Source organism: Gavia stellata, chromosome 6, assembly GCF_030936135.1.
Source record: "Gavia stellata isolate bGavSte3 chromosome 6, bGavSte3.hap2, whole genome shotgun sequence".
Taxonomy (NCBI): domain Eukaryota; kingdom Metazoa; phylum Chordata; class Aves; order Gaviiformes; family Gaviidae; genus Gavia; species Gavia stellata.
The window spans coordinates 27,708,606-27,733,629 of NC_082599.1; the positions used below are offsets into that span (position 1 = coordinate 27,708,606).

The window sequence follows — 25,024 nt, forward strand, 5'->3', positions numbered from 1 at the left end:
TGCAGTGCTGTAAGTCAGTGTCATGTCCATAAACATGTCTAATTCTTCTTCTGGTGCTCTTACGGCTCTTCCTCACTCCTCTCCCCCCAAGAGAGTTTTTTCATCTATTCAAAACAAGAGCTGATCGTAAAACTATTCTGAAGAAATCGGTAGCTGCCTTGGAAACATATCTGTTCCTCCTCACAGAGGGCAGGGAGGTGCTATTGCATCCTGTTCTAGACCGAAAGACCTGAGAAAGTACTGAAGCTGTCATCCACAACTTGTAATGTTTTTCTGAATGTCTTATGTCAAAATTACTTAGCCTCTGTGTCTCCTTATTTGGATTCTTGCTAACAAACCTAATAAAACTTGCTGAAATTCTAGCTGTTACTGTAATTAGTAATAATGCTTCTGATACAAAATATTTACGATTTCCATCCGTGTCTGCATTGAAGACAACCTCTGGGTTTTCATCTTTCCCAAAGTCAACAGGGTGTATGTGGCAGACCCAGCCAAAGGAAATTGTTATTACTGTCATTATAATCAAGGTTGCCAAAGGATGCATCCATAGTGTCAGGTTGATTAGTTCCTTTAGTGTTTTCATATTTCTCTCTTCTCCCAGTTTCAATGCAGGACAAACAAGTTTATTCACCTGGGAAAGACAATGGGTGATACGAAAGATTAAGGTTTGTGCTCTAAAGTCCATGCTTTCCAAATGCAGACACTGTCAGTGCCAAGACCTCTGTGAATATTCCCCGCCAAATACATAGCACACCCTGGAGGTGGGTTGTAAAAGATAAAAATATAAAGGTAGTTTTGTAATTATTCAGCTTCCTGCATTGGATGTTTGCACAGTAATGATGTATGGCCAGAAGAAGACTTGATCGTTCTCAGGGCTTCTCACCAGGATATACGGGCAGGTGGCCTGTTTGGTTGCTCCTGCTGTCTGCAAAGAAGGTGTGGAACAAAGGTATTCCAAGTTTTTAAAGTGTTAAAAATGGCATACAAGAATGGTAATAATACCAATTATCACTCTGATGGAGCTTGTCATATGTACTAAAGCAAGCATCATGCGCTAACGCGGTGAGCATCGTATGTTCCTCCAGGAAGCCACATTCAGTCCCTTGACAGTATGTGACTGCTGTTTCTGGAACCATGGCTCCATGCAAGACTCAGGAAACCCAAATTCTGGTCTTGGACTTTGCCTTGTTAGCTGGGAAAATGGAGAGGATTTTGGATCATCCCAAAGCTAATACCATTGCTTTTCATGCCTGCAAATGTGCCTGAAAATCTCAGTTCTCCACAGAGGGACAGGAAGTGCCTCCGATAGCTGTCTTTGGTTGTTCTTGCCCAAGGACAGTGATGAAAGGAAAAGAGGAGGTAGATAGGTTGTTGTGCAGGTTTGAGGAGAGGTTTTGGCACTGTTTACTGTTTACCCAAGCTATACCAGTCTCTTTAGGTGGCAGGTGCTATTCTCTGCTCATTGACAGCTCTGCATTAGCTGGAGAATACTTCTGAAGATTAACCAGTGATGTCAAGCTTAGCTTGTTGGTGGCCAGCAGCAGCACGTATAGTAACAGTAGTGATGGGGTCAGGAGCACCGGTAGTAATAATTACTCCATGGCCTAGCATAATTTTCAAAATGGCCTCCTGCACACCAGAGTTACAAAACCTTTAGTTTGAATTTTCAGAAATAAGAAAATGCTGAGGGAAAGTAGCAGTTTCTTGGTCTTACGTGGCGTCGTTACGGTGAAGTAGTGGCTGTGATGCCTACTTCCCTGCCCAAAATGGATGCCAGAGGCATGACTTGCTGGCAAATGTTCACTGTAAATGTTTGTGCCACTTTCTGCAGTACTGCTTTCCTGTGCATGATGGTCCATCCACATGGAAATACCTCACCCAGATGACTGGGTCGGACCTTAGGTGCGGTTTTTACTTTCTGAACAGAGGCATGAGGAGCAGGCTTTATGACAGCAGTAGCAGTAGTGGGTGGAAAGAATGGTTTCATAAGAGGTATTACACAGTAATCACCAGCATATGTTGGCTGTGGCTCCTGACGTGGAATGATTTGGTGTAATCAAGAGTTGTACATAAGAGAGACTATGTAGGAGTGTGTTCGGGAGACTTGGGTAGCTGAATGTGTGGTAGAACAGCTACTGCAACAAGGTGCCCTCCACCAATATGCAGTTCTTGCACAGTTTGTTCCGTTTAGTCATTGGAAGGGTAAAAAGTATGGATGACAAGGCAGTCAGTAGCAAATGAACCTGGGATCAGGTCTTGTATGGTGTCCCTGGCAGTGCCGCCCAGGGTGCCTAACAATAATACCTGCTTCTTTGATCATGCAGTTTGTCATTATTTTGGTGCTGGATGAATCACTAATGACCCTTTTTCTTTCACTTTAGAGAAGACAGAAGTATGTTCTGTTAACAGCAGTGTTGGAGTGAGCCTGTCAGTTCTTTGGGGTTTGTTTGTTTTGATGTACACATTGAGCTTGGGTATCCATTGGGTTGTCACCGCTGTCAGTGGTTTTTCATCTACTCTGTTGCTGGATTACGAGTGCTGTTGTAAATCCTTGTAAATGTCACAGGTGAATTCCATGGAAACTTATTTTTTTCTAATGGAGAGGTACAACCAGAGATTCAGATGGTGTATTGGACTTTCCTGAAAAAGAGCTTTCTTTAAGTAATGGCTCAGGAGACTTTATTGTAGTGGGTACTTGGTCAGTGTAAGGGCAAAACCAAGTCTGTTAAATCACAGGAGTGGGGGAATTCCTGTAAGTCTGCAATCCCACACATGCTCTAGGAAACACAGTGGCAACAGACTTGGTGAAGTAGGTCTACTTAAATCAAGTTAAGCATACTTTGAGGTAAAAGTTATAACTCTTTCTTTTATTTTTAGCAAAGTAAAATCTTGAGTGACAGTTCCCATGACTGCACTGAGCAAGCAGTTCGTTACTATGGTGGATAGACTGTTTCACAAAGAAAATTTCCAAGCACAAATTTTCTTTTCTTCATTTTAACAGCCAGAGATTCATTTAATAGAATCAGTCAACCATTAAATGTGATCGTGCAAAATGAGGTAAATGACATAAAAGAATATCCTCCTTCTTCCCCTAGTCAAAACACATGTTGAAGGCAGTGGGCAAGATCATATGACCGAAGTACAAAAGACAGTGAGTTAATGCCAGGTAGGAAGCATACACTATTTTACCTTGATGTAATCAGTCATCCTACAATCTCAGATTGAATGCTTTGGGAAGATACTAGGTAAGAGTGGCATGGTATATTTGGAGACATAATGATAACTGTATTCACCACCAACAGTATCTTTAGTTCCCTTCTCGTCTGCAAATCTAAATATTCCAAAACAGTGAGCAAGATCCAGGAAGCTGTCCTTTCTGTCTAATCTGATTCAAGAAAGATCATCCCAAACAAGAAGTCAATATATGATTTGATGCTTTGAAAGAAAATTATCCTGAAGCATATCCAGTCACTATGCAACAAATCTGAAACTGCTGCCACAATATACTAATGCCAGTCATTGAACAAAAGGAAAAGAATGGGGCCAGTTAACATGATGAAAAGGAATCCGGAAATAAATACACTAATTTTGTGACATAATTTTTCCCTATACCTCATCCTCATCTAATCTGTGTCTTCAGCAAGCAATACTTACCTGCCTCTCTCACCGTCCTTCAAAGCTAGTGACTGTATCTCCATTTTCCTTGATAACATCCATCTCTGTTCCACATTTGAAACAAAGGTCTCTCTCGTGACATTAAATGAGACAATCCAAGCTAAATTCACAGCTGTTGTTTTTAGCCTGTACTTGCTTGCATGATTGCTGCATTTCAGACCTAAAGTTTTTTGGTCAAACCTTAGCTCACTAATGTTTTAATTGGGTCTAGCTCAACTGATTGATCCTTGTTTTGGTTGATGTCAGCATGAATGAGGTTGGGTTTTGAGCCCTTAGTGGGAATAGTCATCTGTCTTTGACAACAAACCGTAGGGAAAGTTAGCTGCCAGGGGAGCTTACCCGCTGGCCTGCGGCAGGGCTTTTTGTTGCTGTTGAGTGGGCTCTTCTGACTGGTTTGATCTATTCTTATGTCAGAGTAGAGATGTTTGTCATGAGTCGTACATTTCACAATCCAAAGATAAATGGAATGGCCTTTTGTCCCCTACCTGCTTCTTTTTCACTACATACAGGCTAGCATCATTAGATCTACGGATAGTTTTCTAGCTTGATATGGCCTACATAGAAAACCATGTTAATGATTCTTCTTGTCTTCAAGTGTTCAGACCCATGGAGAAGCAACAGACAGGGGTACGTAACATGAAGGCTTTCTCTTGTGTAAAAGAGGTCTGTGAAAGACATGGAGTAACAAAAGACTTTTCAGAGCTCCTCTGTCAGGCTGTTAATCAGGTATGGACACGCTCCATTTTGTTTTCCATTTTAACTAGGAGTTCAAACACCCAATGGGGTTAACAGCAGGAGCAGAAATTAGTACATTGTTCAAGGCCTCTAAAAAATACCCAATGCAGATGCAGTTATTGCAGGCACAAACAGAAGCTTAGGGAAGGGGCTGAAGGTGATCACTTACATTTTGAAGGGCTTGGCTGTTTGCATGGTTTCTCTGTTTATGTGTTGTGTGGCCAGAACTTGCACATAGATTTTGCAGGTTTTTTTAGACCAAGTAAATTGTTATATTTTCTTATGCTTATTTCTGCATCAGTGTCTTTTCTCCAATCTTATACATACTAAAGCAGCATAAAATGTTCAGCAGCGTTGGACAGCATTTAGTATGTGACTTAATTTACTTAGCTTTTGGATATATTTACGAAGACTTCTTAGGAACATGATTTAGTTAAAACAGCCTTTTTCTTGCATCAATATCACTAAAAATCAATGTGAGATAGGTTTGTGGATTCTTGTAAAACATTTATCATCTTAGTCTTCTTGGAAGAGGCAATTTATTGTTTCACACTGATGTAAAATAAAGGAGTTAAAGTTTCCATAGAGTGACTAACGTCTTTTTTGTTTCAACCTCTACTTTATGTAAAGCTGGGAGGTTTTTTGGAGTAGCTTTGCAGTAGCCATAACACAGTTACTATATTTATGGTAGTATTGAAGACTATTTTTTTATTGCAACTTTAATGTATTTACTATTTAAAAGAAATTAATCTGCACTAACAGCTTTTTGGGCAGGTGAAACTTCAGGTGGAAATGAACCCAGCTCCTGGCATTGCACTGGGCAGCAAGCTGGCATGCTTGCTCCAGGGGCAGTTGTTAAGGAGCCTCCAAGCAAGGCTGTAAGAGAGCAGTCTTCTTGAGACCTGAATATACGTGTAGCTACATAGCATGGTGCAGTGTTTTATGTTGAAAGAGAAGCAGTGATATAGAAAAACATGGCTACATAATTGTGGCTTCTGTAGGGTGTCTGTAAAAGAGGAAGAAGAGATACAGGAATGTTTTCCTTTATTTGAGGTAATGAACATGATATATGCATGGGACTGAAGACTGGTAAAATTATTACCACTAATAACGCGCATTCTTTCGTTACTGCCAAATGTGGACAGTTAAGTGAATTAGGCTGGTAAAAGCTGACCTCTAAAATACGAAAATATGCTTTTCCTGATTGTTTGAAGTTCCTGAAGGTCTGAATAGTCTCTGATTGAAGAGAATGTTGATGTGAAAAGTATGATAGAAAGTAGCGTAAATAATATAATCAGGTTAATGCAGACAATGTTAAATTACTGCTTTAGAGCTGAAATAAACCTGTAAACCTAGTTAGTTTAAAAAATACCCATGGCTGTGTATATTGCTCTCCTAAAAAGTTTGTACGTAGTATGGAGCATAATCTCTAATGGTATCCATAGGCGGCGTAAATGTAGATTAGTAATCTTCAATTCTAGCTTTGGTTAGATGAATGCAAACTGGAACTTCATTAGGAGAAAAGACTGAAACAGAGACTGTATGCAGATCATCATTTCAGTGTATTTTGTTTTTTCCTGTCTGTGAATCTTTACTAATAGTGCATTCTTAATGAGTTGAATTAAGTATTTTAAATACTGGTATGTATAGGCCAATTTAGTCATTCAAGATCACCTTCTCCATTTGTAATCACAAACAATAAAAATCAGTCATTTATACTCAATGGGCTTTTGCAACCATACTTGCACTTTACTTGAAAGAAAAATCACAAATTTAAAAACCTGAAGTTTGAATGAACAGGAGAAATTTGTCTTTTAAAAGCCTTTTCAAACTCTGCAACATCACAGGACAAAAACAGTAGCCATTTTCATAAATTGGAAGTCATTTTGGACTAGGTAGTTGAGTGATTTTTGGTTTGTTTCCACAGGTTTTCAATACATATTCCAATGAAGACTATGACAGGAGAAATGATGAAGTTGACCCAGTGGCTGCATCAGCTGAATATGAACTCGAGAAGCGTGTGGAAAAGCTGGAGCTCTTCCCAGTTGAACTAGAAAAAGGTAGGGAGTCTGTGTGCCATTTCCAGTTCCTGTGACACTGATCTGCAAGTCTGAGGAAGTCCACACATGCCTACAGAGCCTATCTTGAATTTCCATGAATCTGTTGTAGTCACCTTGGCTTTTTGGATTTCAAGAATTGTTTAATAAGGAATTAAAGAAGCAGTCCAGAGACATGCAGTTCTTTATTTCCCTAAGGGAATTGTTTTATGTCACTCCATTAACATATGATTTTACACAGTGTTTTATGTGATGTTTTCATTTGCCACTGGAAGAGGAAAAATCTTGATTGTTGTTCTGAGCTCCTTGTAAGGGTGAAGGTGATATCTCATAAGGAGGAAGGTGATATTTTTTGTGTGTAATTAAAATGGTAGAATAATAAAGTTTTTAAAAGGAGCAAAAAGGATATTAATGTTACTGACATGGAAAACCAAGAGGAACCAAAGCATAAATGTTTATCTACCAAATAACTATATAAGTAAAATGTAAGAAGTTTCTGCTTTCGCTTTCCTTTTTCACAGATGGAGATGGACTTGGCATAAGCATTATTGGAATGGGAGTCGGAGCAGATGCAGGCCTTGAAAAACTGGGAATATTTGTCAAAACAGTAACAGAAGGTGGGGCAGCGGAAAGAGATGGCAGGTATACTAGACTCAGTATTGGAAATTTTCCCAGTAATAGTCACTATGAATTATGATTTTCATAGGAAAGAGTTGTTTGCTTCATGTATGTCATGATAACTCAAAGCTGTAAAATTCAGACACTTCCTTGGTAAGTTCCAAATACCTGATGTGGTTATGAGAAGACACCAGTTTGGTTTAAGCTGTTAAGGAGAACAGATTTGCCAAAGGCGTGTGTTCATGACTACCTGAAAACCCAGGTGCTTTAGCATGAGTAAAGCTGGAGATTCCAAATTGTGTATCACGTTTGAAGGTAGTTTAGATTTTAAAGGTGTTGAGCTCCCACGTTTTCTTTTGGCTTCAAACCAGCTTTAAACAATCAGTATTTATGAAAAAGACTTCTGCTCAACATTTGATTAGGAGATTAATTAGTCTATCTGAATGCTTAAACTCTTACTAAATACGCCTCCTTTCACGTTTACTAACAGCGGCTGTTACTTTGTAATTATTATTATGCATAGTCTTCTGCTCCGAGATTCAGTTTTCACCCCTACAGCACTGAAAGTATGTTAAACAATTGGAATGGGAAGCTGTACCAAAAATCTTGCCCACTAGGGAAATTAATTGGTGTTTGTAGTCTTACACGATGCTCATATAAAACCTGGTTGCTTCTAGAATTGCTTACTTGGTATGTGCAGGTTAAAGAATTCCTTTTGAACATACAATATTTCCTGTCATACGGGACGGTTATCTGTGTATTACACGATACGTGCCACAATCAGACCAATGTTTCTTATTAAAAGTTAGAAAAACACTTTACTATGTAATCATTTAATAATGAAAAGTATTCTTAAACATCTTCCAACCCATATAATTTGTTGTTTTGTCCTAGTGCATACCCTTTTTAAATTTGCATGCAAATAAAATATTACTTATCTGATACATTAGTAATTAAGACTACTTACAAGCATTCTAATTCTGTCTTTAACCATTAGTGATTTGTTATATTAGTTATAAATAATACCAAACACAAACACAGGTAAATAGAGGAAGAATAAACTCTAAAAAGTTGATACTGTCTTCTAAAAAATGTCTTGCAGTAACATGTTCCTTGCTGATGAACACCTATAACTTTTCAGCCAGGCAAAAGGGTGTTCTGCTGTGGAAACCCCACACAAATTAACTCAGAAGGCTCTACATGGCAGGGGGTTGCAAAGTATACCATCTTCCAGATTGGGATTGCATGTATCTTTGCAGATCGTGGCAATAAGGTACCAGGTTGAAGGCCAAGTACTGATTTATCATAGGCTTAAAAATTATGAAGGGAAGTGAAGAAGCTGATACCTCAAGATGTCATGACTTCATCCATTACTTTAAGTGAACAATTTTCTGGAAGGTATGCTGGAGCTCAGCCAGAAGGCATTAAGCTCACGACTGGCATTCTATGTGAAATTATCTGGTTGAAAATCAGAGTCGTTCACTACTGCTCTATCATGATCTGTATGTTCTGTTCCTCTCATTATTCACATGTTTGAGAGGGCCACAGAAGTTAATGTTCAGTCACAACTCTCTTCTTTCATTTCCCTAGATGGCATCTGAAAGGAGCTTGTCAGCTGAGAAAAAATAATATCTTTCTTTGACCATTCTAATATTCTGTTGGTTTTCAACTGGCTGAATGTTCAGTCAGCTGAGAAATAGCCCTCTGATTTTCTCTTTGAGAGCCTGACTGATCATTCACTTGGGAAAGGGATATGCAGTCCTCTCAGTCAGGAGCAGCCGGTTCTGCAATAAAGTGCATCAACTGTAAAGGGTCCTGTTAACTTCATCTTTGTGAAAAGCCTAGTTAATCATTAACACTGATAGCAAAACAAAGTCTCCTAACAGAAAATAAAACTGTATTTCAGCAGTTGCATCAGATATTCTGAATAACTGCATAGCAATCTTCAAGCAGACTCTTCTGAAACTACAATTTAAAACATGAGAGTATCTGTAGGATAACTTCCATCTTTTATTGAAGGACCCATCGAATCGTGATACAAAGTACTTGCCTCCCATGGAAACCCAAAATCTGTACAAAGAGGTTTCTCAGTGATTGAGCACCATTGGCTTGATTCATGTTGATACAAACTAACAGGTAGTGTTCAGTTGTCATATCAAAAGGCATTGTTTGGCAGTATTTAACCAAGGAGGGTGCTTTGAGATGAATCAAAAGGCAAGCATGTTGATAAGCAATAAGAGAGATTATTGATAGTGTGTAAAATATTAAATCAATCATTAGACTGAACATGAAAAATAAAATCTTTTCCTGGATGAATTCATAGCTGCTTCTTTCAAATTATTGTGGTGATGAGTCATTCACATTTTAAAGTATTTTGATAACATTGAGAACAACAGTTTTAAAACATTAGACAGTTCTTAACTTGAAAAATACTCTAAACATTTCTGCACAGGTTAATTTTTTCAGTTCGTCATACAGAGCAGTAATTTGTTCAACTTCAGTTGGTTCACTTCTGTAGTTGGTACTTCATTGAAGTGCTGCTTCACATAGACAAAGATTTAAGTCATGACCATTAGAAAATAATTGTCAGAAGACTTACCAATTTCATTAACAATAAAAGCAGTTAAACCTCTATAATTTAGGCTTTGCCAACCTGAGCCTAATTTTTCGTTCATGTTTGAAGTTAGATTTAAGAGACAGAGAAAGCCTAGAGCTCCTAATGGAGGGGGCTCTAAAGGGAAGGCTGCCCAGAGAACATGGCTGTGAGAATATTTTGGTGTAGATGGTGCCTGGGGTGGCTTGTCTGGGGAGTTAAGGTTGGGCTACAGGTACAGAGCTGCAGTGGGAGTGGGGCTGGAGAGGGGATGCCTGAGGAAGAGGAAGGTGGCTAGGAGAATATGGCTGTGAGAGTATTTTAGTCTGGGCAGTGTAGAAAGTACATGGCAGCAGACAGGAAACTTCTTTTTTAATTACATGTAATTATATAATTTGAATAACAGTTATGTTAGTTGTATGTTGTTAGATATGTATGTATGTTTATATATAATTAAAATATATGTATGTATAGAAAGAGAGGAGGTTTGGAGAGCAATGGCCATAAAAATAAGAGTTGGAAATTAATTTAGGAGCTGTACAAACAAGAAAGAAGGAGATATGAAATATGCCTGGAGGACAAATGGAATCGGACTGAATGGCAGTAGATCAAGATAGAGCCACTGAAGAAGTTGCAGGCAACAGTTCTCTAACATGACGTTTCATCACCTGAAATACTATAACTACGTATCTGTATGAACACTGCTAGTCCACTGCATAGTGAACTGTGTAAAGTGTTGTAGCTAAACTGCCATCAGAAAGGAATCTGTTGTTCCACCATTTAGTTTTCAGCCAAGAGGGTGACAGCTTCCCACTCAGTGGGCACCAACTTTTTAAAACTTCTTTTCTTAGAACTCCTATGGCCATCTGACTACACCTCATGTTTGCTAAAATAAAGAAAAATAATTAATTTTTACAGTATCAAAAAACAATAAATATTAATGTGATTGGTGTATTTATTAAACGCTTTAGTGAAAATTGAAATAAAGTTCTGAGATTAAAATGCCTGATATGATTTTCAAGATAGGAGTTTATAGGCTGTCCTGAAGATAATTTTTTCAAGGTTTCTTATATACAGAAGAGAGATTGTGCCCAGAACACAGTGACTTTCTGTGGTTTGAAGCTGCCAGAGAATAAATCTTGTATTTCTTACTCATCAGTGGAGTCCAAAGAACTGAAGATACTGCTTGAACACATGTAGAACTGCAAAGCATTGCCTCAGACATGACAGAGAAATTAGAGCTCCAAGTAAAAATGCTTCAGCCCTCTTTTGAAACCTCTGTTGTTCTTTGAAAAGAAGTCTTATCACTAAGATATCCTAAGATATTAAGTAGCTTAATTTATGTATTTTCATATAATTTAAATGGGATTTTTTTATAGCTGTTTCTTGGTTCCTTTGTAAACTGTATCGTTTGGATCAGTAGCACCCATATAAGTACTTGAAAATTGCTTCCTTTCACTAGTTCTGAATGGGGAGGAAGGTTAATTTTTGAAACTATAGGATGTTGTGCATTTCTAGAGGACATTTTAGTATAGCAGCCCTCCTTCCAAGCATTTGTAATCAGATGAGTCCAATCCCTGCTCTAGCGATTTTGTAGCAGTGCGTGCTTCAGATAAAAGCAGCATGTTTTTTATTCTGCCTAACTTTTCCTGCATCAAACAGTATATTCACTGTAAATAGGTGTTTGGTTTCAAAGAGGGAGTCCTCATTAAACAGTCCAAGGTCTTATTATTGTGTGCAGCAAGATCACACTTACACTGGGAATTCACCTTTTTGGAGCAAGCTAGATTGAATATTTTAAGAGAGTAGGTCACAATTAAGTCTGATGCACAAGCTCGTTTTTCCACAGATGAGCAGGTTGTTTTAGTTAAATATTGCATTTTTTTTTGATTAGCATGAAATACCAGACCTATGTCTTATGCTGTTTTTCAAGATTGGCTTAGGAAAGAATGATATAAGAACTGTTCAAGTACCTCATTTAATTTAAGTCATATGACAAATTCAAGAGTTTATGTTGCTGCATTTATATACAAGGAAAGTGACTGGATGACTGACACTATTCAATGTAATTGTGAAGCTCGATTTATGAGATGTTTGTGTGCAAGGAATAATGCATTTTTCATATTTACCTCAGTCATTTTATGACTGAGTCTTTGTTTAAAGTCTTTGTTTAAAATCAAACTAAAAAGATCTCTGTATGCTAAGTTTTGCTGAAAATTCACCAAGAATTCACACAATTATTTATATATTTGTGTTTTTCCCCTGAAAGGATCCAAGTGAATGACCAAATTGTGGAAGTTGATGGCATCAGTCTGGTTGGTGTTACACAAAATTTTGCTGCAACTGTTCTTAGAAACACCAAAGGGAAAGTCAGGTGAGTATTTCAGAAGAAAAAAAATTGTGATTGAATACTTAAGATTACCTGGCTTCTTGCACGGGAGTGTCAGTATATCCAGGTGGAATCAGAGTTTTTTGGCCTCTTTGTGCCTTCTCTGCTTTTATCCCAAGACAGGGATGACCTATGGTATTACAGATTTTTGTTTCCATAGAATCATAGGATCATTTAGGTTGGAAAAGACCTTTAAGATCATCAAGTCCAACCGTTAACCTAACACTGCTAAGTCCGCTGTTAAACCACATCCCTAAGCACCTCATCCACACCTCTTTTAAATACCTCCAGGGATAGTGACTCAACCACCTCCCTCGACTGCCCATTCAAAAGCCTGACAACCCTTTCAGTGAAGAAATTTTTCCTAATATCCAGTCTAAACCTCCCCTGGAACAACTTGAGGCCATTTCCTCTTGTCCTGTTGCTAGTCACTTGGGTGAAGAGACCAGCAACCACCTCTCTGCAATCTCCTTTCAGGTAATTGTAGAGAGTGGTAAGGTCTCCCCTCAGCCATCTCTTCTCCAAGCTAAACAACCCCAGCTCCATCAGCCGCTCCTCATAAGGCTTGTTCTCGAGACCCTTCAGCAGCTTCGTCACCCTTCTCTGGACACGCTCCAGCACCTCAATGTCTTCTTTGCAGTGAGGAGCCCAAAACTGAACACAGGATTTGAAGTGTGGCCTCACCAGCGCCGAGTACAGGGGCACGATCACCTCCCTACTCCTGCTGGCCACACTGTTTCTGATACAGGCCAGGATGCTGTTGGCCTTCTTGGCCACCTGGGCACACTGCTGGCTCATATTCAGCCGGGTGTCAATCAACACCCCCAGGTCCTTTTCTGCGGGGCAGCTTTCCAGTTACTCTTCCCCAAGCCTGTAGCGTTGCATGGGGTGGTTGTGACCCAAGTGCAGGACCCGGCACTTGGCCTTGTTGAACCTCATACAATTGGCCTGGGCCCATCAATCCAGTCTGTCCAGATCCCTCTGCAGAGCCTTCCTACCCTCAAGCAGACCAACACTCCCACCCAACTTGGTGTTGACTGCAAACACTACTGAGGGTGCACTTGATCCCCTTGTCCAGAATGTTGATAAAGTTATTAAACAAGACCGGCCCCAGTACCGAGCCCTGGGAAACATCACTTGTGACCGGCCGCCAGCTGGATTTCGCTCCATTCACCACAACTCTCTGGGCTCGGCCATCCAGCCAGTTTTTTACCCAGCAAAGAGTGCGCCTGTCCAAGCCAGTTTCTCCAGGAGAATGCTTTGGGAAACAGTGTGAAAGGCTTTACTGAAGTCCAGGTAGACAACATCCACAGCCTTTCCCTCATCCGCTAAGCGGGTCACCTGGTCATAGAAGGAGATCAGGTTGGTCAAGCAGGACCTGCGTTTTATAAACCCATGCTGACTGGGCCTGATTACCTGGTTGTCCTGTACATGCTGCATGATGGCACTCAAGATGATCTGCTCCATAATCTTCCCTGGCACTACGGTCAGGCTGACAGGCCTGTAGTTCCCTGGATCCTCCTTGTGGCCCTTCCTGTAGATGGGCGTCACATTTCCTAACTTACAGTCAACTGGGACCTCCCCGGTTAGCCAGGACTGCTGCTAGATGATGGAAAGTGGCTTGTTGAGCACTTCTGCCAGCTCCCTCAGTACCCTTTGGTGGATCCCATCCGGTCCCATAGACTTGTGGGTGTCTAAGTGGTGTAGCAGGTCGCTAACCATTTCGCCTTGGATTGTGGGGGCTTCATTCTGCTCCCAGCCACTACTTACCATTACAGGGGGGCTGGGTACCCAGAGAACGACTGGTCTTAATATTAAAGACTAAGGCAAAGAATGCAATAAGTACCTCAGCCTCTTCCTCGTCCTTTGTCACTATGTTTCCCCCCGTGTCCAGTAAAGGATGAAGATTCTCCTTAGCTCTCCTTTTGTTGCTAATGTATTTATAGAAACATTTTTTATTGCCTTTTACGGCAGAGGCCAGATTAAGTCCTAGTTGGGCTTTGGCCCTTGTAATTTTCTCCCTGCAAAACCTCACAACATCCTTGTAGTCCTCCTGAGTTGCCTGCCCCTTCTTCCAAAGGTCATAAACTCTCCTTTTTTTCCTGAGTTCCAGCCAAAGCTCTCTGTTCAGCCAGGCCGGTCCTCTTCCCCGCTGGCTCGTCTTCCGGCACACGGGGACAGCCTGCTCCTGTGCCTTTCAGATTTCCTTCTTGAAGAATGTCCAGCCTTCCTGGAACCCTTTGCCCTTCAGGACTGCCTCCCAAGGGACTCTGTCCACCAGGCTCCTAAACAGACCAAAGTCAGCTCTCCAGAAGCCCAAGGTAGCAGTTCTGCTGACCCGCTCCTTACTTCTCCAAGAATCAAAAACTCTGTCATTTTGTGATCACTATGCCCAAGGCAGCCTCCAGCCATCACATCCCCCACAATTCCTCCTGCGCTCACAAGCAACAGGTCCAGCGGGGCGCCTTCCCTAGTTGGCTCACCCACCAGCTCTGTCAGGAAGTTATCTTCCACACACTCTAGTAACCTCCGGGACTGTTTCCTCTCTGCTGCATTGTATCTCCAGCAGACATCTGGTGAGTTGAAGTCCCCCACGAGAACAAGGGCTAGTGATTTTGAGACTTCTCCCAGCTGCTTACAAAATATTTCATCTGTCTCCTCATCCTGGTTGGGTGGTCTGTAACAGACTCCCACCATGATATCTGCCTTGTTGGCCTTCCCCCCGATTCTTACCCATAAACACTCAACCCTGTCGTCACCATTGTTACATTCTAGACAATCGAAACACTCCCTGACATACAGGGCTGCGCCACCATCTCTTCTTCCTTGCTTGTCCCTTCTGAACAGTTTGTAGCCAAACAGCACTCCAGTTGTGCGAGTGGACCCACTATGTGTCCGTGATGGCCACTATGTCATAGTTTTCCTGCTGGACAATGGCTTCCAGCTCCTCCTGTTTGTTGCCCATGCTGCGTGCATTGGTATAGATGCACTTTAGTTGGGCTGTTGATCCGCCCACCTTTTTGGGAGGAGAAGCCCCAATTCCTATGTGACTGATCTCAGGTGCTTCCCCGGTTTCTAGCACATCAACAACCCCTGCATCTTTGCTGCCGCATGGGTCTCCATCCCCTACCTCCGCTGAGATGGCGGACTAAAGGTCCTTGCCAGCACACTGCCCCTCAAACACTGGCGTGCCACCCCCAGGCTAATCTCCAGTGAGCCTGGTTTTATCCTTTTCCCCCTTTAAATCTAGTTTAAAGCTCTTTCAGTGAGCCCTGCTAACTCCTGCACCAGGATCCTTCTCCCCCTCAGAGACAGGCGTTCCCCATCTGTCGCCAGCAGTCCTGGTGCTGTATAGAGCGACCCATGATCAAAGAATCCAAAATTCTGCCAGTGACACCAGTCTTGAAGCCAGGTATTGATCAGCTGGCTCCTCCTGTTTCTTCCCTCATCATTCCCTGCCAGTGGAAGCATGGAGAACATCACTTGTACTCTGGATCCCTTAACCAGTTGTCCCAAGTCTCTCTTGATCTCCCTCAGACTTTTGTTGCAACTTCATCGCTGCCTACCTGAAGAATCAATATGGATAATAATCCAAGGGCCGTACCAGGGTAGGAAGTTTTCTTGTCACATCTTTAACAGGGGCCCCAGCAACGCAGCAGACTTCCCTAAGAAGTAGGTCCTGTCTGCATATCAGGCCTTCTGTTCCTCTCAGGAGAGAGTCTTCTATGACAATGACCCGTCTTTTTTTCTTTATGGAAGCCGTTTTTATGCAGGGTGTAGGCTGGCTTAACCTTGGTGACACCTTCAAGCTAAGTGAACGCTTGTCCTCATCGTTGTTTGGTTCCACTTGCAGAGCCTCCTACCCATTATGCAAGAGGACCTGAGAAGGTGGGGTAGTAACAGAGGAGGCTCCCCTGGTGCGCCGGGCAGGAACTCGTTGCCATTGCCCCCTATCCCTTACGTCACCTCGTTCCACTGGGTGGGGAGAGGGAAGGGAGTCTTCTGCATCCCGTGACCTGTCTGCCTGTTGGGCCTGTCCCAGGGAAGGTAGGGTGCAATTCCAGTGGTCTGTCTCCCTCTCACGCTCCCTGATACTCCTCAATGTACTCACCTCCTCCCTGAGCTCTGCCAGTAAGCAGAGGGGGCACCTCCCGCAGGTGTGCTCCCTGCTGCCTTCCGATACGGCGTCAGAGCAGGGCACAGCCTGCAGCCTGGCGCCTGGGTGGCAGCGTGTACCCACCGGAGCTCTGTCTGGGAGGCTGCGTCAGTCCTGGTGGGTGTAGAGCTTAGAGAGGCCATGGCTTTCTGCCGGGTGGATACCATTGCTCCCTTGTTGAGCCGGCAGAGCTTTCTGCACATTCCCGTGCAAACTGGGATGCCACGCCCTGGTCGCTAGCACTCCCTAGGGCCGTTTAAATCTCCCGCAGTTGCTTCTGGCAATGCCTAAGCCACATCAGCCTCGCTCGCGAGAGCTTCTGGCTCCTGGCACATCTCTCTGCTCTTCCTCAGGTTTCCCTGCCTCTGGGAAACCCCTTGCCCGCCTCAGTCCAGCGCCCAGCCACAGAACTTACCGTTGTCACTGCTGCGTTCCTCGCCAACTGAGGGTTGCTTCTGGTGTCGCTGTGTTTAAATCTCCTGCAGTTGCTCCTGCCACGTCCAAGCCACGTCAGCCTTGCTCACGAGAGCTTCTGGCTCCTGGCGGGTCTCTCTTGGATTTAGATTGGCTTAGATTTTTAAAATATGGCCACTGAAACAAGCTGAAATTGCACATGGAAGATGACTCTTTACTGGTCTAGATCTCCATGGACCTCAAGCTGTTTGTATTAGCTGGAATGACAAAGGTCATGGGTGTTGGTCAGATGGAAACTGTGCTGCCACTGATCTCCTCCCTGCTCGTCCACTGGGGAGACTGTCATGTTACAGCCCCAGGGTCGGAGGACTAAGGTAGTGAGCACCCTGGGGCTCGCAGATGCCACCTCAGCACAGAGGGAAAGAGAGTACTAGATGCAGTAGTGTTAACAGCTACCGAATTGAGGAGAGTAACATCCCAGTATTAATTCATTGAGCTACCTGAGTCCCTGCACCATCTCTGGGTTTCTCTCTGTTCCTATGCTGTGGTTCATTGAAAGGCATCCCTGTAAAAATCCATCAAATAATGAATAGACTAGAAAATGTAACATATACTGCAAGTAAAATTCTGAACTAATGTAAATACAAGGCTGTAAAATATTTTAAATTAGTAAGAACAATGTTTCCCTTGAAATGAACTGTTTTGCCATTTAAAAACCTATGCAGTCACATAGCTTTTCTGTTTCATAGCTTATTAATATCAGTAATGATTTAACTCTACAAAATAAATCCAAAAACATCTTTGGCATATTGCAAAGCAACATCCATTCTGCCGTCACCCTTCAGGTCTGTCTCAAAATCCACTCTAGGGAATACAGCTGAATTCTTTAATGAATGTGTTCAGGGCTGACTTCTTTTGAACGATGAACTGCTGGTGGTAATATATGCAGTCCCCTTCAGATGGTGGTGCTATATGCAGGAGTGCACATTTCCACTATAATTCCATAGCTGTTGCCGCACAACGTTAAGGAATAATGTTGGGATGTGGATTCTGCAAAGAATCTTGGGGGTGATTGATCAAGGTTTTATTTGAAAGAGGTTATTTAGGAAAAAAGTTATTTCTATTGTAGTGTAATTACAGGTGAATATATTTTTGTGTAACATTTACAGTTTTAGTTACATCAGTGCTATTTCCACAAAGACTCACACATGCTGTGAGTGTTCCTACTGAGTTAACTATAAAAATGAGTGTATACTTTATTAGCTTTTCTGCAGAGTTGGGACCTTCGAACATAAAATCCTTATGACAGAGAATAATGTCTTGACAGAGAATAATGTCTTCCTGTGTTTTGGTACACAAAGCAAATGCTATGTATAATTTGTGTTTGATGTTTTAACTCAAAAAAAAAAGAAAGCACTCGCATAAAACATATGTATTATATACATTTAGAATCGGCTTAGTTCATCTAATTATTATTGCAGAAGTTACAGAATAGAATACTTGCTTCCATGGAAAAATAATTGGTTTGGAGGAAGGAAGAAACATAAAACTATTTTCACACAGAATGCTCCCAGAATCTTCTCTCGGGAGGTAAATTACAGTCAGAGTGGTTGCAATCTAGACCCTTTTGTCACAAAATAGTGGACTGTAGAAAGTATTTCTTCATTGTTGTTGAGCTCACATTTTCAAGTGTACTATGTATCCTGTGCACTGAGATCATTGGCTTCTGACAGGTCTCATCTATCAAGGAGAGATGTGCGAGCTTCTACATTTTTCCTTGTAAGTAACCTTAATATATTAAGATTTCACAGGAAAAATGACCCAGTGCATTAGTGTCTCAACTAGATTAAAAAATCTCATAAAATAATACTAAATTAAAATTAAAATTTAAAATACATTATGATATGAGTTATAATATAAAATAATATTAAAATATTATTAAATAAAATTGTTATATAAGAATCTATATGCACACTGGCATACCGTGTGGTTAGCAGCGTCTTAGTAATGTATATGTCTAATTAGAGGAAAGGAATAGATAGAATTTGGTGCAACTCCTGCTATTTTTGTTTCATTTAAACCTTCATGGAAGAAAACTCAGAAGGACTACTCTTCTGCTTTATACAGGCCAGCTGAGAAATGCATGATTTTTCTCCTGGTTCATGGTAGGCTGGGAGCGAGACCTGACGAGATGGCTAAGCATTGTGTGGCGCGGGCTCCTGCCTAGCTTCTGGTCAGGTCCTGGACCGCTGAGTTGTCTGATGCTCTGCTGGCACTGATGAACTGTATTGGTTTTAGCTACTCAAAATCAGAAATGGTTCCAGAAAGCAGATTTCGGAGATAGAGATTTCAGGTTGCTTGACATTCTGGCTTCGCTGTAGGTTTAAACATTTGCTTGTAAAGTAAGTGAGAGCTAATATTGATGAATTTAGGTATGAAAGAAAATGCTGTATATTTATCTTGCTGACTGTTTTTCTTTTGCTGTATGACAAAAGAGCCCTACCTGCTGCTTGTTTTGTGGAGAGAACAATTGTTTCCTGACACATCCTCTTTCCCTTCTGACAGATCCTCTTTCCCGCTTACACCTGTGTTAGAGCTGGGATGGAGAAATCCCTCGTCTCTACCCTCTCTGGCAGACAATGCTCACCTCTGCACCTGAACTGCTCCAGAACCTTAGGGACAACATAAGAGGATCTTCTGGGGCAAAATCCCTCACTTGCCCCCAGCTGTCAGCTCCTGCCTCTTGGCAGTGCAGGGAGAGGTGCTACTGACCTTTGAGTGCACAGTTCCTCTGGCACCTGCCATTAATGATCCATGTCACTGCGGGAGGCAGGAGCAGTGGAAAAGGTTGTTGCTGTAGAAATACCTTCTGCCATTCCTGCGGCAGGTGTCCGAGCTGAACTACGGGTGTATAGGCAATGTACAATCGCACACCCCACTTAATTCAAGGCAAGGCAACTTCATGAATCCTTCTTTCACAGGAGAAATGGCATACGTACTTACTTGCATGTCTGCTGTTTAATAGTGTCAATTTAATGGATATTATAGAACTGCTTTAATAAGTATAGTTATCTTGTGATCATAGCATAAACTGTGTGTACCTTTCTTCTGCCTGGTGTCCTGTACACATACAGGTTTGTGTGTGTTTCACTGGCATTACTTGACGTTTATAACCCACAGCATTACATCTACACAGTCATTTTGTCCTTAATCTAGTCAAACTGCAAGCTAGTTTTTGTGGCAGGATTTATTATGTGAGATCAGTTGCAAAGAAAAGACATTCATGAACAGAATGACATTAAAGCTGCTTCTTAATTCTTTGCAATAAATGCAGTCAATACCTCTTCAGGGAGCTTGCATAATATCAATACTTAGTGGTTTTTTTTTCCTTTGAGCCTTCTGAACACTTTGAATGATCCTGACAGTGGAAGTCGTTGACCTAGAATAGATTTTTGCAATGTTTCTGCCAGAAAAATGTATCCAGACTGTCTGTAGCTGACACAGTAAAGAATCCATGAAAATGAAGACAAGGCATTTACCTTTTGAACTGTTCTAGGTGAGGGTGAGAGGCGGGGAAAGAAGGGCAAATATAAGCAGCTATAATTATTTTATCCATTGTTTGAAGTATTGGTCTATTCAGAAGCGTTGTCATACCATAATGGAAGAACATTGACCCAACCAATTTGGCTTCTCCAATGATAATAACCTCAATTATTCTTTCTTATAATGTATAGGAAGATAATCGGCACCCACCAGATGTACTCTGGTAGCCTATGAGACAAAGGAGAGGGAATTCTTTCATAATCCCAGCTGGCAATCAGCTTCTGTTTTTAGGGATGAGAATTAGCGTCCTCGTGACTCTAATCTGGCAAATACAACTATAAATGCTATTTCAATTGATGTAAATATCAAGTCTTCTTTATAATTTTGCTTAACTCTTTAGTTTACTAATATCTTAGTGGATTTCAGAATTTGATTATATACAGGAGGGATTTTCTGTTGAAATGTGTGGTGTTTTTCAATTTTGTTGAGTGTCGCCCCTGCTCTAAGATTAATGGATCAGTCAGAGGGCAGTGCCAGACTAATATCACTAATTGTTCTGTGCTTCTTCTGACCACATTTAGAATGTAATCCATCAGCTTGAGGTTTGTGAGGGATGCCTACAATCATAAAAGATAGGATAAGGAGGCAACTTGACAGTGTGAGTCCTATCCTGTCATGGTGCTTCTCCTAGGTTATTCTGCCTCACAGCTTGCAGTCTCGTAGAGTGTGGTGCTGAGTAGCAGACCTGAAGTTCTTTGAAGCTGCTTGGGTGATGTTGAACCTCTGCAGCCCCATTCTTTCCCCCTGTTCTTCATCATAATGAAAGGGTGCTAGGCGACCCTAATGTCTTCACCAGAGAAAGCTCACCTGGAGAGTTGCATACCCCCAGGAAAATTTATTCTTTCTTCTACAGAGAAAACTTTATCCTTTTACCATACTCACCTAAACTCTGTCCATGCTAGAACAAGTATTTCAGTGGCGACTGCACTTTTGTGCCTCACTGGATACAAAGATTTATGCCCACAAGGCTCTGGGTAGCACAGGGTCCCAGGAAAGGAGGAAGACTTACTGCATTTATAAGTAGAAGGGGTCTTGCGCAAGAGAGAGTAATCAGAAAAACCCAGTCCTTTGATTGCTGCTTTTATGCTTTTATCATTACTTCTTTCCTCTGAAAGGTTTCTTTTAAGGAAGTTAACCAAATTCAGTGTTTTACTGGAGAGGTGAATTTTAAATTCTGTGTCCTCCTTCCATATCCTGTCTTCTGAATGTGACTAAGCATTTTCTCAGCTTTCCAAACTGTTGCTAGGCACTGAGCGGATGCTCTCATGGGGCCTTCTGAGTCAGTTCTTGAGTTTTTAGGGAACCACACCAAACCTGTGCAAAACCTGTTTGATTTCTCATGATTTGCATGACCTTGAAAGTAATTGTATTAATTCTAACCTACCAGTGAGTTTAACAGTTTTTGTTTAATTAAATTCTGCTGAAATGCCTCAGAGTCTTCCTATCTTAATAGAGACTCTAAATAATTAGTTAGCAAATTTTGCCATGTTTAATTAATCTTCAAGATCATTGAAGAGTACATTCTAACAATAGCAGTGTTACTGTCAAACCCTGGGGCTTTCCACTATTAACTACTCTGTTCTAATAAAGAATCATTTATTACCATTTTGTGTTTTTTCTCATCTGGACGGTTTTAGTTGAAAGCAGGGTTTTGTCTCAACTCCCACTCCCAGTTCACAGCCTCATTTATTTCTCTCTTACTGTACTGCAAATGCAATCTTCCAGACAAAAATGAATTTTTTAGTTTTTTTTTTAGATTGCTCTTATACAGGGAGCAGTTAAAGGGCGAGAAGTGAAAATATTTGCTTCTTAATTGACACCAACTTGATATGTCATTTATTCCTTCTTCAGCTAATTCCTCACCCCATCTTGAGCTGGTTTTTTTCTGGAAAATATACTGTCTCAGAAAACAGCATTTGCATGCCTGATGTTAGTTTTGTGTAACATCACAACATCTGGAAAGGTAATTTTTACAGTCGTGTCTATGCAAGCACTAAGACAGTGTAGAGGACAGATGAAGTCAACCGCAGGATCTAGCCAGCAGCAGTATACGCCGGTGGGAATTCTGTCTGCTCACAGTAACAGTGAACAGCATTGCTTTATTTTTGTGACTGCTTCCCCTAGATAATAATCTTCTCTTCTTCCAGTGCGCATGCCTGATTTTCTCCTGCTCCTTCTTACTTTCCCTACCTGTGCTCTTATCCTCTGAAATAGCTGTGTCCTTTAAACATTTGCAGGCATTCTTCATGCTGCAGATCCATGTTGTGGAAGAGGCAGGAGAGATTTGTACTGCTTCTCAGTCCTGGGTAATGAGACAGGACCCAAAAGCAGAAGATGCCACATGCCATGTCTGATTCAGACAGCTGGATTGTGTAGTCTTTTTTCTGCCTGGAGGTGATGGTTTTGTTCTTCCTTTCCTTGTCTGTTTCTTTTTCCTTAATCCAAGTGCCAGAGCCAAGGAGAGAAAAAGAAGAGGAAAGAAAAGCCCTTTGCTCTATGATGCTGAGCTGGGGCTTTATGAAGGGCTACTTAAGAAGCTATGTGTGCTTGGTGCACTTTCTGTTTCTTTGATAAACCTGAATCATGGACCTGGCAGAAATTAAATTTGTGGTGTCTCGTGCCAAAATAGTGTAAATGTCTCCTATTTATTCCACTATGGTTATACCAAAGATTCTGTAATATGAGCTGTTTTCTTTCTGGTCTCTGCAAAGAACTCCTACAAGCCCTGATAATTGTTCTATAAGACTACCAGGAGTAGCGAGCTGAACAATGTGAAAAATTACTCACGAGTACTGTGACACGTTAGCACCAGTGAGGTAAGACTGCATTCATCACTGCTTTGCTGATTTATATTCCTTGGCTGTGCCTGTTGTAGTAGATGAACTGTGCCTTGGACTGTTCTTCGGCTCTGAGGCCAGCTGGCACCAGAGTGGTTGGTGCTCACACCGGTAACTTTCTTACCTTTCAGAGCAGGGTGGCCATATGCAAATTGTCCGTTGGAAACATCCAAGCTAGCTCTTAGCCTTTGCTAACTCCTGGACTGTGTCTGAGTGTTATTTGGTAGAACATTAGTTAACTTGGGCAACCATTCCAGAGACTGTTTCAGTGATTTAATAGTGTAGATGATTAATTACTAGTGCTTGGGAGCATTCCCTGGCACTGTTTAATTTACTGGCATAAGCATAGCCCCTGTGTCCTGAGATTTTGCTAATTTGAATTTTATGGAAAGTTATTTCTCAAAATATTTGCACACTTGGACAGTAAATTATATGTTTGAGTATGAAATATATAGAGAAGTCTTCATTTAAAAGATTTTGGCTGAATTATAAACCATTTTGCTAGATATCTACAGCATTGTTTTTAAAATCAAGTGTAACATGAATTAATAAGATTCAGCGGGGCTGGATTTCATTAGGAGTGGCTTTTCTTTTCCTTTCCTGGAAAAAGGAACAACTTGACAGGTTTTGAATCACTTCATCCTCACGTTGGTTGGATCTAAACATAAACTCCTATCCCTGCAACTGAAATATCAGCATAAATGTTTATTTAGCTATTTTTTTTACTCTTTCGATGTTGTGGAAGCTCCCACTAAGTTTTGGTGCACCTTGATTAATGTGATACAACATTGTGACAGCTGGGCAGAAATAACCACCATTCATCCTTGCAGGATAACTCGCCAAGCCATAAGGACGGTACTGTAGGAGCATTTAGCTACCCCTGGACTGTGCTATGAGGATGGTCGAGCTTGCCTAGAATGTGGATCACCTAATCATCCAGATTAAGGACATGGTCTGAACTCAGCAGCTTACTTGCAACCCATCTGTATTTTCTTCCTGGATTATCTTCCCATGGATGCCAGCAAGGGTGAGGGTCAGGGAAGGCAGATCTCACCTCAAAATGCAGTCAGGTTTTAGAAACATTCCCAGGTAGCACTTGTACCTTTTGAACAGAGCTGACATACGTGCTTCACTTGCATTCAGGTATGTTAAAGCATAGATTTACAAATTTATTTCTTTGAGCTGGCCATTCCCATAAGAGTTGTGTGGTGCTATACTATAGAGAATGCTGATTAAATGATCATCATGTATTGAAGGAAACCTTTCATGCAAGCAGTGTGTTGGGATACTGTCAGGCTGTCTGGAAGAGATGGAAGAGATTCTTTCTGCACTCTCGAAAGAGCAGAGCAATGTAAGGACCAGAACCTGGAGAGGTGCCAAAACATTGAATCCCTTGGCTAATTTTGAAGTACTCTTGAATAAAGCTAATGTGTCAGTGAGGCCCTAGACTAGAATTGATTTCTGTGGTAATAATTAATCTAAGTGCATTAATATTGGTGTGTGGGTTTTTTACATGACTTCCTAATCGTCAGACTCAATATCCATTTAGTGTTGATAGTAGCATAGCTTATCAGGGGCTTGTATCCAAGATGATGTGGAGAGACTGCTGAGGCTCTTCTGGCACTTAAGCTCTTACTTTGCTGCTTGTCCGCCAGCACCATTGATACTGCTGAGGGAGACCTTGAGTGTGTTTCTGAAGAATAGCCGCAAGCAGGTTGAAAGCTTATGGGTAAGAATTAGAGACCGAGGCAACAAAGGCAGCCTTGTGGTTGGTACCAGATCAAGTGGAGCCTATAAATTTTAATTGCCCCTCTACTCTGCTCTGAAGAGACCCCAGCTGGAGTACTGTGTCCAGCTCTGGGGACCTCAGCACAGGAAGGACATGGACCTGTTGGAGTGGGTCCAAAGGGCCACAAAAATTATTAGAGGTATGGAACACCTCTCCTA

General features: G+C 41.4%; 1 protein-coding gene across 3 annotated transcripts in view; it reads left to right on the forward strand.

The window, feature by feature from the left end:
* Positions 1-25,024, forward strand: part of PPP1R9A (protein phosphatase 1 regulatory subunit 9A) — a 153,520-nt gene that overhangs the window by 76,601 nt on the left and 51,895 nt on the right. For all 3 annotated transcript variants that reach the window (XM_059818344.1, XM_059818346.1, XM_059818345.1), the window contains exons 2-4: positions 6,338-6,470; positions 6,989-7,109; positions 11,948-12,052. In XM_059818344.1, coding sequence (XP_059674327.1) covers positions 6,338-6,470; positions 6,989-7,109; positions 11,948-12,052 — 359 coding nt within the window. The remainder of the gene's footprint in view (positions 1-6,337; positions 6,471-6,988; positions 7,110-11,947; positions 12,053-25,024) is intronic.